This window comes from Salvelinus namaycush, chromosome 4 (assembly GCF_016432855.1).
Source record: "Salvelinus namaycush isolate Seneca chromosome 4, SaNama_1.0, whole genome shotgun sequence".
Lineage (NCBI taxonomy): Eukaryota > Metazoa > Chordata > Actinopteri > Salmoniformes > Salmonidae > Salvelinus > Salvelinus namaycush.
This window is the reverse complement of record NC_052310.1, coordinates 65,893,012-65,907,414: the sequence shown is the minus strand read 5'-3', so window position 1 is coordinate 65,907,414 and position 14,403 is coordinate 65,893,012. Positions and strand designations below refer to the sequence as shown.

Here is a 14,403-nt window from a genome sequence, read left to right as displayed (position 1 = left end):
GAGAATAGGGTGCCTTCTGGGACTTAGCCACTGAATCTGCACACAAACTGCCTTTACAGTAACACAGACAGACTGGCTTAGCAAGAGGAGAGGCTCATCCCAACTGGTAACATGAAGGGAAACCTCTTCGCCTGCAAAAAAATGACACAAAGGGAGGAGAAATGTAATAATTTGGATTTTATACTACACCGTGTGAAGACATTGAGTTTCAAGTTGTTTTAATTATATCCTCCCATTATTTTCATATGTCAACTGAAGCAGCCTATTACATAATCAGCACACCGTGATCATAGGCTTAAGGTCAGGGATCAAAAGTCATTTTGGGCTCAATGTTACTTTCCTCTTCTTGTTTGGAATGAGGTGGCAAGATGTATTTCTGCAGATGTCAATGTCCAGATAACTATCAACAGAATTCACCCTAATTCAGTTTATATGCAGACACCTAGGCTACATACAGTTGACTATGCTCTATGTGATATAGTGTGGTAGCACAGCATTATCTGACCACTATTATCAAAGTTGTGATATAATGTAGCGTTGTAGTAGGTCAATGATGGAAATGGACGGATATGATTTGAGATGGACTAGACCGTGTCTGTTCTGGAACGCTCTAGTGCTCTAACCCGAGGCATAGCCATGAAGATGTCTTCATTAACTAACTGTCTTCAAAGCTCTCAGATCTCACAAGACGACAAGCTGTAGTCAGACACTCATTAGGCTCCACTTCCTCTCTGGTCTCTAAAGCAGCTAATGTTTTGAAGTGAATTTTCTGCCCTGCCACATTAGATGTTGCCGAGTCTGACCCTGTGCTCTGCGCGCTAAACCCTCTACCCGCCTGTCATTTCATTTGGTTAGTGTGTGTGTGTGTGTTTTAAAAACACTCATCCTGGCTGACACCGATCACCTGGCGCTGTCACCGTAACCACGGGAGGCCCTCGACAACCTGACACGGTGACGAGATCAAATCACAGTGATAATCCACCGTACCATATGGGGCGAAACCGATTCACCTGCTCCACACACACACACACACACACACACACACACACACACACACACACACACACACACACACACACACACACACACACACACACACACACACACACACACACACACACACACACACACACAGAGAACAGCTGCACTCCCACCAGCAGGATAGATGGATTGTACTGAACACTACACAGCTCCACCAATAGGATTAGCAGGTTTAGGCGTCTAAAGGTCCTCCATGTTCTCCTTCTCCTTGTAACCAACCCCACAAACACCTAATGCTGCTTTATGATCAGCTAATTCCCCCACATACACACACATACAGGCAAACAGGTGCACCCTCACGCGCGCACACACACTCCCATGGATCTAGTTGTGTTCGTGTGCGAGCTTGTGTCTGTGTTGTCGTGTAGTTGTTTATTTCTCCTATCTCCAGTGGCCCTAGATGGGTATCTTTGTAAGCTCTGCTCTGCTCCGCATAACTTCTTTAGACTCACTCAGTGTATCAGAGCTCACTCCTCAGGTGTACTACTACACAGTAAACAGTAGCAGCCAGGTAAGAAGGCCTCTATTGTGGCACTGAGAGAGATCTGGGGGAGTTTGGATCAGATTGTGACTGAGACAACATCACCTTGTTTATCCGGTAAACAATTCAACCCCCGAGTGCCTAAAAAAAAATCAAGGCTGCGTGTTTAACAAGAGAGCAGCGGAGAGAGAGAGAATCTAGTTTCCTCTTCTAGATAAACCTGGCGCCGGGAGATAGCAACACATTGACACAGCTCTGATTCTCATGCAGCGCGAAGATACTACAGAGAGGTGTGTGTGTGTGTTGGGGAGTGTTTTGCATGCTAGCTCACTGATCTGAATTCGCCCTTTGATACCTGTGTGAAGAGGAGAGATGGAGAGAGATAATGACATTCTTCCTGTGCTTAGAATCACAACCTGTAGATTGTCACGTAGTTGTAGTGTAGCGTCATCTGGTTTGATCTTCATCACACACCTAAGAGACATCCCTGCCTCCCTCAACCCTCTGCTGATCTAGGATCAGGTCCCCCCTGTCCATATAATCGTGTTCATTATGATCTAAAATACAAAACTGATCCTGGATCAGCACTCCTACTCTAAGATGCATTATGAATGCCAGCCTTCTCTGGCTGGGTGTGCTGGTGCCATGTTGTGGCCAGAGAACAATTCAACAACACAACACACATTCTTCCCAGGGACGGATGCTGCATCATGGCGCCCCTCTGATCCAGAGAGATCTTTGTCAGATTTAGAACATGGTTGATTACACCGAGGCAATCTTATCAGATTCAGCTTTACTATGATATTCTCCTAGATGCCAGTAAATAGTGGTAACAGTGGGGGGGGGGGGGGGGGGGGAGTGTATAAGGCAACCGGGTAACATCACTTACAGTAAAAGATGCCATGTGGTCTGCTGAGAGATGAGCCTGATATCCATGTCCATGCTAAGAAAAACTATTGTGTAATTGTATAAATTTTTGAAATGTGTCGTTCATATAGGGAATTATGTTATGCTGTCTGTGTTCATTAGAACAAGAAAAAGTCTGAGTGATTTGACTGCAAACAACTTCATGTTGGAGAGGAGCGCTTATCCATGTCTTTGACTGATAATCAGCTCGTTATAGTGTTGATCATTTTCATCTCTCTCAATCACTCTCTCCCTCTTCATCACTCTCTCTCTCGCTCTCTCAATCGCTCTCTCCCTCTTCATCACTCTCTCTCTCGCTCTCTCTCAATCGCTCCCTCCCATTTCATCACTCTCTCTCGCTCTCTCTCAATCGCTCCCTCCCTCTTCATCACTCTCTCTCTCGCTCTCTCCCTCTTCATCGCGCTCTCTCTCTCTCGCTCTCTCGCCATCTCTCTCTCGTGCTCTTTCTTCATCTCGCTCTCTTTATCTCTCTACCTCCCTCTATCATAGCAACAGAGACTGTTAATGGCTTTGGCAGCAAGCCCTGATAATCAGCTTGTTATCACGTTGATCATTTACAGCTCTCCTTCTCTCAACCTCTCTTCCATAGCAACAGAGACTGTTAATGGCTTTGGCAGGGAGCCATGGTGGTGACTGGCGAGTAGAGGAGAGTAACGGTGTCAAGACAGGCAACACTACTTAGGCCTGTAGCTATAGAGCTATATAGTATTTAATACTTCCCTCCACTCCAGGTCCCAGTCCCCACCCCACTTATCAGAAGTGAAAAAAACAACAACATATGCAACCCCTGAGCGAGCGGCGCAAAGGAAGCGGTGCCCTAGCCCCCAACACGGCTAACTGTGCATGAAATTGAACTGATAGCAGTTATTGACCAGAGGCTCAGCCCCCAAGAGGAAGAGGGGGGAAACGGCCGGCTGTGTGTTACCCGATTGACTGAAAACTCCTCGGCCGGTTGGCTTTGATGGAAAAGAGGAAAGAGTGATTTAATGGAATCTGCCAGACCTCATCAATGTAAGGGCTTCTTGACGGGCCCCCTTCACTCTACCTTCGACCCCCGCGGTCTCTGGTTTATAACGCATCAGTGACAGGGGACAGATGTTGTTGTTTTATATAAACCAACCAGGATATTGTTCCACCTCTGACTGGACTCTTAAGGACAGAGCTGTGTGTGTGTGTGTGTGTGTGTGTGTGTGTGTGTGTGTGTGTGTGTGTGTGTGTGTGTGTGTGTGTGTGTGTGTGTGTGTGTGTGTGTGTGTGTGTGTGTGTGTGTGTGTGTGTGTGTGTGTAGTTGTGTATGAGGGAGAGAGAGTGTGTGTGTGTGTGTGTGTGTGTGTGTGTAGTTGTGTGTGTGTGTGTGTGTAGTTGTGTATGAGGGAGAGAGAGTGTGTGTGTGTGTGTGTGTGTGTGTGTGTGTGTGTGTGTGTGTGTGTGTGTGTGTGTGTGTGTGTGTGAACAGCCTGTCCTGTTCCCTGACCACCCTGGAGCCAGAGCTGAGCCACTTCACTGAGGAGGCTATTTTAGTCCTCTATAAATAGCCTATTGAATTTAGCCAGCTTGATAAGCCTATAATTAATGTGGCCGTCATTAGGTACGGACATGTTCATCTGTAGAGGACTCTGCTGCTGAGGGGAGTGTGTGTGTGTGCGTGCAACGAGTCTTCACTGCCCTTGTTATAAAGGGTGAACTCAAGTGAACTGGACTGCTGTGATAACTGTTATAGAGGGCTTACTGGCTGTGGCTGGATACCAGACATATTGCCCTCTGCTTCTGTTGGGGGTGCAAAGGCCTTTTGTTGTGGAGCTGTAGGATACAACACAGCCTCATCTATCAAACCCAAAGCCCTGTTGTGATGCACGGAGACGGAGTCCTCAGCGGATCTCAGTTCTATTGCATTGGAATTGCATCATTAATAGTGCAGCGATTATTCTCCAGAGCGACTCACAAGAAACTCCATTGACCCCTAGGGGAGGACTAGAAACCAGACACAGGCTGCCTCCCAAATAGCACCCTATTTCAGGGCCCATAGTCAAAAGTAGTGCACTTTATTGGGAATAGGGTGCAAATTTTAGCAGTTAATCAATATACAGCAGGGAGCAGGAGAAAGACAGAGGGGGGAGAGAGAGAGGGGGGGGGGGGGGGGGGGGGGTAAAGTGACCGAGTGAGATGAGGGGAACGAGAAGGAGCGAGAGGGAGAAAGTAATAGCTTATAGTGTTAATGACGAGCAGTCAGTCTGAAGCGGCTCAACTCCCAAACACTGGTGCTACTCTCCTCTCTGTCTCCTCGTCTCATCTGGCCTGCGTAATTGCCCTCCTGGAACCTGCCATGCGGAGCGACTGCTATCTGCCTCTTCTTCTTCTCTCTCCCCTCTCCTCTTCTTCCCTTCTTCTCTCTCTCCTCCTAGTGAAGACTGGCAGCTGTTGGATGTTGAGGGGAGAGGGGCTCACAGGTCAACTCCCAAAGTGGGGCTCCGCACATCCACAAGATGTCATAATTAATATCTATCTGGGGGGCCCCTGGGCTATGAGAAGGCGGAGGGAGGATAGGGTGGGTTGTGGATAAATGGAAGCCAAACAGTAAAATACACCAGACTTCTTATTCACCATTTATTAACATAATGTATACTCATCATCATCACTTTGCCCTCAGCTAGTAGGATTCCATATTCTGTATTTGTCTCAAATGGCACACTATTCACTATATAGTGCAGTACTTTTGATCAGAACCTTATGGGCCCTTGTAAAGAAAGTAGTACATTATACAGGGGATAGGGTACCATTTGGGACGCATTCTCATTTCTTTACTCTAGTATTTGCATGGTGTTCTCCTGCCGCGTGTGTCCGTACTTAGAGATATTCCACAGTGGTATACCAGGGGAACTTATTCATCTTTGGGGACCGACCAGTGTTTTTCCTAGTTAAGCAAATATACATTAGCCACACAGTGTGAGATACAGACTCCCTCCCAGCACCTTGAGAACAAGCTGTTATTTCTCTCTGTGCTCTCTCTCTCTTTCTCTCTCTCTCTGTGCTTTCTCTCTGCTTTTGCTCCCTCCCCCCTCTCTCTTTCCCCCTCTATTTATCTGACTCTCTCTCCCCCCTCTATCATACCTCCTTATCTTTCTCTCACTCTCTCTATCTCTCTGACCCTCCCCCCTCTCTCTCATCCCTCTCTCTCTCTCTAACATGACGCCTGGGGCCAGATCTCCCTCTCTCACTCTCTCTCCCTCCCTCCCTCTCATCCCTCTCTCCCCCTCCCTTTTTCTCTCTCATCTCTTCTCTCTCTCTCTCTCTCTCTCTCTCTAACATGACGCCTGGGGCCAGTTCTCTCTCTGTCTCATCTGCTGCTTAATTTCACTGGCGCGGCCCTCGTAATGAAGCGCCTTGATGTACATTTGCCAATTTCTGCCTGTGCCACTGCAGTATAATTGGGATGTGACTGAGCATGAATACCCGGCGCAGGGTTGGTTGACCTCCACACGACCCTACAGATAATGCTTTGGTCATAATAGAAGTATTATCTCCCCTAATCTGGGAATGGATAGGGGTTGTCTGCAGGGTTCCAGGGATGGAGATGGAGGCTGTGTCCCAAATGGCAGCCTATTGCCTATATAGTGCATTGGCTCTGGTCAAAAGTAGGGAGCTATTTATGGAATAGGGTGCCATTACAGACACAGTTTTGAAGATTAATTGGTTTAACAACCTACAATACTCCTAGGCAGGGCTAAAATAATATAGCATTTTTTCCCCCACATGTATGTACTGACAACGATATACACATATTTATTAGGGATGGGCACCGTTATCCAGATATCCGAACGGACGTTAGTATTCAATTACTTGAGTGAATGTTTATTTCTGGAGATATATTTTTGGGCGCTTATTTTGAAAAAGCATTGTTATATACATAAGCAATAAGGTCCGAGGGGGTGTGGTATATGGCCAATATAGCACGACGCAAAGCGGAGTGCCTGGATACAGCCTTTTGCCGTGGTATTTTGGCCATATATCACAAACCCCCGAGGTGCCTTATTGCTATTATAAACTGGTTACCAACGTAATTAGAGAAGTAAAAATACATGTTTTGTCATATCCATGGTATACGGTCTGATTTATACCACGGCTGTCAGCCAATCAGCATTCAGGGCACGAACCACCCAGTTTATAAATGTTATTAGATTATCCTTGTGAAATCACACACATGGCTATGCCATGACATTTGAAATACTTAATGTAATAAAACAACAAACTTTTGAAAATGTGTTTTATAACGTGTGTTAAGCTCGTTAATTACAGGCACGCACTTATAACAGAGTTTCCACCAGATCCGACACAGATAAATGCAAAACACTCACCAGAAAACTTTTTTTGTAACAGAATCAACCCTTTTCACCCGCCACCTCCACCCACCCCACCCCCCGCTAACTCTGCCACCGCTGCTGAAAATAATCCTAGGGGAAACACTGTTCATCATGCATCCTCAGAGGGGCGGTAGGGGCCCCTGAATGGCCCTTCTCTATTCCCACCTGAGGCCTGCAAATGAAGGGGCCTCCTGTGCTCCACACACACAGCTCTGCTCGCTGTAATAGCTGTGTCCCAAATGGCACAATATTCCCTATATAGTCTATTACTTTTGGTCAGAGCCCTATAGGTTTAAAGTAATGCACTATATTTGCAAATAGGGTGCCATTTGTGACTGTGACATTGTTTATAGCCTGCAGCACCTGACTGGCTGGCTGACCTTGATTTGGGAGCTCATCACTGCAACATTGGTAAAATCAGATTGGACTTGACGTGTACCCCAGCCACTGACCTTGATAAGTGTGTGCGGTGCCTGCAGCAGGAGGTCTTGGGCGAATAAGTGTGTGTTTGTGGTTCTTTTTGTTTATCTGCCTGTCTCGATGTGTGTGTCGCTGTGTACGTCACTCTGTGTGCGTGTGCATATGTTTGCGTGTATATGCGTGCTTACGCCTGCGTGGGTTTGTCTTCGTGAGTAAGGAGGCTGAGGGGAATGAAGCATGAGTCAAGCCAACACATGGCAGGAACATGGCTTGACACATGGCAGGGACATGGCTCGACACATGGCAGCGACATGGCTCGACACATGGCGGAACCGTCATCTCTCTAATTACTGTTCATTTTGCGTCTCCCAAATAGAATCCATTAAACCCCAAACATACCGAAGCCACTCGGTCTAAAAGCACACCTGAACCGTGCTTCTATGATATTTTCTCCACACTGTTTATTTCTGGTTACTTACCAGAGAGAGAAGGATATGGAGAGGGCGAAATGGCAGGAAATCAAGGGAGAGGAAAAGAGCGAGAGGGAGGGAGTGAGAGGAGAGAAAAATAGCGAGAGTGATCGAAAGAGGTAGAGAGATTGAGCATGAGAAAAATGTCAGGAGAGATAGAGAAGAATGGCAGGAAGGAGAGAGACAGAAAGGAAGAGTATCTGAGGATGAAAATGCATTTTTCTTTCTTTCCCACTGAGATGCTATTTGGTTGTGTGAAATGATTAATTTCACACGTATACAGGTCATCCCTGGAAGCAGCAACATCTCATTCACTAGGGGCCCCAGTCAGCAACAAAACAGAACACGAGCCGTCTAGATGGAAATTGAGCAAACATCGCACACACTCACAGTATACACACACAGACGATACACACACAAATGAGAGACACACACACACCAGTACGTCAATACATCTTTGGAGGTTAAACCTGAGAGTAGGAGGATGAGAGCAGCTCCTCTCATCACCAAGGTAAAAGTCACCCAGTACATTAGGCATGTCAGTACCAGGAAGTAACAGCGGAGCTCCTAACCAATCAGGTGTCCCTGTTAGACAGGTACTCTCTCTTTCACACAGACTACCTATGTTTGCAGAAGTAGGATGGCGATGAAACCTTGAAATATGGGGTTTGTGTAAATAAGGATGTGGGACTGTTTTTAGCTCAGTGTGTGTGTGTGTGTGTGTGTGTGTTGTGTGTGTGACTAGAGTGTGGAGGAGAGCCTGGGACAGAATAGAGTCTCTGTGTAGAGTGGGACAGTTATTGGTTTGTTTAATTCTGTTACTAGCCTGCTGCACATTAAATAAAGCTATATCTTTCCATGAAGCTATGTAAGCCATCAACAAACTAATTATACTCAGACACTTCCTTCTCTATTTCTTTAACTCTGTTTAACATTTCTCCCTGTCTTTACATATTTGATGACATTAAACACCTGTAATATAATATACTATGCAAGAGAGAAGACAATGAGGGGCTATGCATATGATGCACGATGCGGAAGGTGCCCAGGATGATGATAATAATAATAAATGCCATTCATTCTTTAGACTCTAAGCCCTGTCTAAGCCGGGGGGTGGGGGGTGGGGGGGGGGGGGGGGGGGGGGGGTTCTACTAAGCTACAGTGCATTCAGAAAGTATTCAAACCCCTTCACTTTTTCCACATTTTATTACGCTAGAATTATTCTAAAATGGATTAAATAGTTTTTTCCCCCTCATCAATCGACACACAATACCCCATAATGACAAAGTAAAAACATTTTTTATTTTTGCAAATGTATAAATAAATAAAAAAGTAAAGAAAAAAAAAAAAAAACACATTTACATAAGTATTCAGACCCTTTACTCAGTACTGTTGAAGCACCTTTGGGAGCGATTAACAGCCTTGAGTGTCTTATTGGGGATGACGCTACAAGCTTGGCACACCTGTATTTGGGGAGTTTCTCCCATTCATCTCTGCAGATCCTCTCTAGTTCCTCTCAGGTTGGATGAGGAGCGTCGCTGCACAGCTATTTTCAGGTCTCTCCAGACATGTTTGGTCGGCTTCAAGTCTGGGCTCTGGCTGGGCCACTCAAGGACATTGAGACTTGTCCTGAAGCCACTCCTGCGTTGTCTTGGCTGTGTGCTTAGGGTCATTGTCCTGTTGGAAGAGTTTAAACTTAATTTTCATCAGACCAGAGAATCTTGTTTCTCTCAGAGTCCTTTAGGTGCCTTTTCATGTTCATTTTCCTGAGGAGTGGCTTTCGTCTGGTCTGATTGGTGGAGTGCTGCAGAGATGCTTGTACTTCTGGAAGGTTCTCCCATCTCCACAGAGGAACTCTGGCGCTCTGTCAGAGTGACCATCGGGTTCTTGGTCACCTCCCTAACCAAGGCCCTTCTCCCCAGATTGCTCAGTTTGGCCGGGTGGCCAGCTCTTGGTGTTTCAAAACTTCTTCCATTTAAGAATGATGGAGGCCACTGTGTCCTTGCGGACCTTCAATGCTGCAGAAATGTTTTTGTACCCTTCCCCAGATCTACAGTATGCCTCGATACAATCCTGTCTCGGAGCTCTACGTACAATTCCTTCGACCTCATGACTTGGTTTTTGCTCTGACATGCACTGTCAACTGCTGGACCTTATATAGACAGGTGTGTGCCTTTACAAATCATGTCCAGTCAATGGAATTTACCACAGGTGGACTCCAATCAAGTTGTAGAAACATTAAGGATAATCAATGTAAACAGGATGCACCTGAGCTCAATTTCGAGTCTCAGAGGCTCAGTTATTTATTATTAAAAAAAAATCTTCTAAAAACCTGTTTTCGCTTTGTCATTATGGGGTATTGTGTGTAGATTGATGTGAAGAAAAAAAACATTAAATGCATTTTAGAATAAGGCTGTAACTAACAAAATGTGGGAAAAGTGAAGGGGTCTGAATACTTTCTGAATGCACTATATGGAAATGTTTTAAGCAGGTCATACCAAGGAACTTTTTGCTTTATAATTTAGAATTTTATGACCCCTTGATGTATCCCAAAAATATTTTGGGCCCCACTGCTATTAGCCCATAGAAACGCATTGAATAACAAATTCACTACATGGAACAACAGATCGTCCTCCCAAAAAATCAAATGGAAGTTTGTTCTGATGTGTCTGTCCTATATCTGAGAGATACAGTATAAGAAAGATCGGGATTATATATATAAATATTTGCCCAAACTGTTCGGACGCTACAGACGATTTTGTGAGAAGAACGATTTTCGGGAAGTCTCATCGTCTGACAAAGACCGCTCTAACTCTGTCACCTTTCACCGCAGATGCTGAAGTGCCACATAGGCGAATGCAGTGGATTGAGACGCATCCAAAAAAACAGATCTCTAGTTTAAACTGACAGATTTTTATGGAGATGTTTGTATTATGCTGATTAGATTTTGGCGGTGGCACAGACATCAACCTTAGGGGGTTAAGCAGATGCTTTTATCCAAAGTGACTTAGTCATGCGTGCATACATTTGTTATATGGGTGGCCCCAGCGGGAATTGAACCCACAACTCTTGGGGTTTTAAGTGCTATGTTCTACCACTGAGCAACACAGGTCAGTATACCTAATCTACTAACGTGTTCGCTCCTGTCTCCTCTGTAGTGGATAATGTACTGACAGTTTCTCTCCTGTCTCCTCTGTAGTGGATAATGCACTGACCGTTTCTCTCCTGTCTCCTCTGTAGTGGATAATGTACTGACAGTTTCTCTCCTGTCTCCTCTGTAGTGGATAATGTACTGACAGTTTCTCTCCTGTCTCCTCTGTAGTGGATAATGTACTGACAGTTTCTCTCCTGTCTCCTCTGTAGTGGATAATGTACTGACAGTTTCCTGTCTCCTCTGTAGTGGATAATGTACTGACAGTTTCCTGTCTTCTCTGTAGTGGATAATGTACTGACAGTTTCTCTCCTGTCTCCTCTGTAGTGGATAATGTACTGACAGTTTCTCTCCTGTCTCCTCTGTAGTGGATAATGTACTGACAGTTTCTCTCCTGTCTCCTCTGTAGTGGATAATGTACTGACAGTTTCTCTCCTGTCTCCTCTGTAGTGGATAATGTACTGACAGTTTCTCTCCTGTCTCCTCTGTAGTGGATAATGTACTGACAGTTTCTCTCCTGTCTCCTCTGTAGTGGATAATGTACTGACAGTTTCTCTCCTGTCTCCTCTATAGTGGATAATGTACTGACAGTTTCTCTCCTGTCACCTCTGTAGTGGATAATGTACTGACAGTTTCTCTCCTGTCTCCTCTGTAGTGGATAATGTACTGACAGTTTCTCTCCTGTCTCCTCTGTAGTGGATAATGTACTGACAGTTTCTCTCCTGTCTCCTCTGTAGTGGATAATGCACTGATAGTTTCTCTCCTGTCTCCTCTGTAGTGGATACTGTACTGACAGTTTCTCTCCTGTCTCCTCTGTAGTGGATAATGTACTGACAGTTTCTCTCCTGTCTCCTCTGTAGTGGATAATGCACTGACCGTTTCTCTCCTGTCACCTATGTAGTGGATAATGTACTGACCGTTTCTCTCCTGTCTCCTCTGCAGTGGATAATGCACTGACAGTTTCTCTCCTGTCTCCTCTGTAGTGGATAATGTACTGACCGTTTCTCTCCTGTCTCCTCTGTGGTGGATAATGTACTGACCGATTCTCTACTGTCTCGTCAGTGGTGAATAATGTACTGACCGTTTCTCTCCTGTCTCCTCTGTGGTGGATAATGTACTGACCGATTCTCTACTGTCTCGTCAGTAGTGAATAATGTACTGACCGATTCTCTACTGTCTCGTCAGTAGTGGATAATGTACTGACAGTTTCTCCTGTTTCCTCTGTAGTGAATTATGTACAGAACGTTTCTCTCCCGTCTCCTCTGTAGTGTATTATGTACAGAACGTTTCTCTCCCGTCTCCTCTGTAGTGTATTATGTACAGAACGTTTTCTCGCCCGTCTCCTCTGTAGTGGATTATGTACAGAACGTTTCTCTCCCGTCTCCTCTGTAGTGGATAATGTACAGAACGTTTCTCTCCCGTCTCCTCTGTAGTGGATAATGTACAGAACGTTTCTCTCCCGTCTCCTCTGTAGTGGATAATGTACAGAACGTTTCTCTCCCGTCTCCTCTGTAGTGGATAATGTACAGAACGTTTCTCTCCCGTCTTCTCTGTAGTGGATAATGTACAGAACGTTTCTCTCCCGTCTTCTCTGTAGTGGATAATGTACAGAACGTTTCTCTCCCGTCTCCTCTGTAGTGGATAATGTACAGAACGTTTCTCTCCCGTCTCCTCTGTAGTGGATAATGTACAGAACGTTTCTCTCCCGTCTCCTCTGTAGTGGATAACGTGCTGACAGTTCCTTTCCTTTCTCCTCTAGTGGATGATCCAGACGCCTCACAAGGTGGCCACGTTCTTTGGCTGCATCGGGACGGACCACTTTGGAGAGATCCTGAAACAGAAGGCTGAGGAAGCCCATGTAGACGCTCGCTACTACCAACAGACCCAGGAGCCAACCGGAACCTGCGCTGCCTGCATCACCGGGGACAACAGGTCAGGCCTCGTCCAATCAGCTCTAAGCTAAGCAACACCGGTTGCGTCCCTATAATCTCCTTCTCCTGAAGTGTGCCCATGTTCACTTCCCGTCATGGATTTGACTGGTATTGAAACTCCCTCCCTCTAGCCCATACCTACACCAATCCAATGCTTTTAAATTAAGTGGGGAGAAGTGAACTAGTGCACACTTCAGGAGGAAGGAGCGAGAACCTGGTGTAAGTCCCAATTATCTGTCCCCCAAGAGTAATTTCGGTTCATTTCAAGTTCATAGAGTCGTTAAATGGTGACGGCTCGTCATACGTAAATGCTATTCGGTCGTCTTTCATCAAAGGAAAGCACTTACTGTACATTCCTTCCACTTTAGTGGAACCTTGCTGCCCCAGTGACTCGTCTTGTCACCCATCTACAGTACACGCTCAGACTGACACAGAGGATGCGGCCCAAATGGCACCCTATTCCTTACATAGTGCACTACTTTTGACCACAACCCCTCTTGGCCCTGTTCAAAAGTATTGCACTATATAGGGAGTAGGGTGCCATTTGGGACGCAACACAGGAATGTAGATGCAACACTAGGGCGGCAGGTAGCCTAGCGCTTAGACCGTTGGGCCAGTAACCGAAAGGTTGCTAGTTTGAATCCACGAGCCGATTGCTCCAGGGTCGCCTTTGATAATGGCTGACCATGGAAAAACATTTTTACACCTGCATATAATACGCACTTGTACATGTGTGAAACAGGACAAATATAAGCAAATTATATTATTATTGTTAGATGTATTTGGATCTCTCTCCTCACCTGTCAGACCCCTCCTGTCTGTCAGTAGTATTGATCCTCAGACTGTCAACCGCTTCTCACGCTGCTGTCATCATCAACACGTCTCACACACACAGCAGAGGACACACACATGCACACACACACAGGGCCAGGTGTGGATCAATAAGTCCTCAGTAAAGACTCAGTCTGTCTGGCCTTTCATCTCCCGCTACTGGAGGTGTCACTCACCGTGTGTGTGTGTGTGTGTGTGTGTGTGTGTGTGTGTGTGTTTGTGTGTTTGTGTTAGTCTCTAGCGGCTGGCCTGCCCTGTCGGCCTGGCAGACAGGCCCAGTGAACGAGCTCTCTTAGTGGGGCTTGTTTGATGTGAGCTCTGACACCTGAAAAGGTCAGTCTGTGTGCTTCAGGAGAGGAGCCCTGTAATATGTCTTCCAGGTGTTTAACAGACAGCTCAGGAGGCCAGGTTAAAGGTCACGGCAGGGCTGGGTTATGAGGGAGATTCCAGCCAGTCAGTGTGTAATAACCTCTGCTTTGATTGGGCTTGCCAATCTCGCTCTTCAGAAACTGCATCATATGGTCTTTTTCTCTAACACACACACCTCTGTAGCTCCCTTGTCCTCCACGGCTCAATGCAACGCCAGGATAGTGAGTTTGATTCCCAGGACAACCCATACATAAAAATGCCTCTGTCTCAGTATCACCTCCAGTATCTCACATCCTCACAACAGATGAGGTGAAGACTGTGGTTGCATCTGAAATGGCAACCTATTTCCCTACATAGTGCACTACTTTTGACCTTATGGGCCCTTGTCAAAAATAGTGCACTATATAGGCCGGGGATAGGGTAT

The 14,403-nt window shown here is 45.9% G+C and overlaps 1 protein-coding gene across 1 annotated transcript in view; it reads left to right on the top strand.

The window, feature by feature from the left end:
- adkb (adenosine kinase b) overlaps positions 1-14,403 on the top strand; it is a 280,913-nt gene that overhangs the window by 96,336 nt on the left and 170,174 nt on the right. The window contains exon 5 of the mRNA XM_038990637.1: positions 12,608-12,780. Coding sequence (XP_038846565.1) covers positions 12,608-12,780 — 173 coding nt within the window. The remainder of the gene's footprint in view (positions 1-12,607; positions 12,781-14,403) is intronic.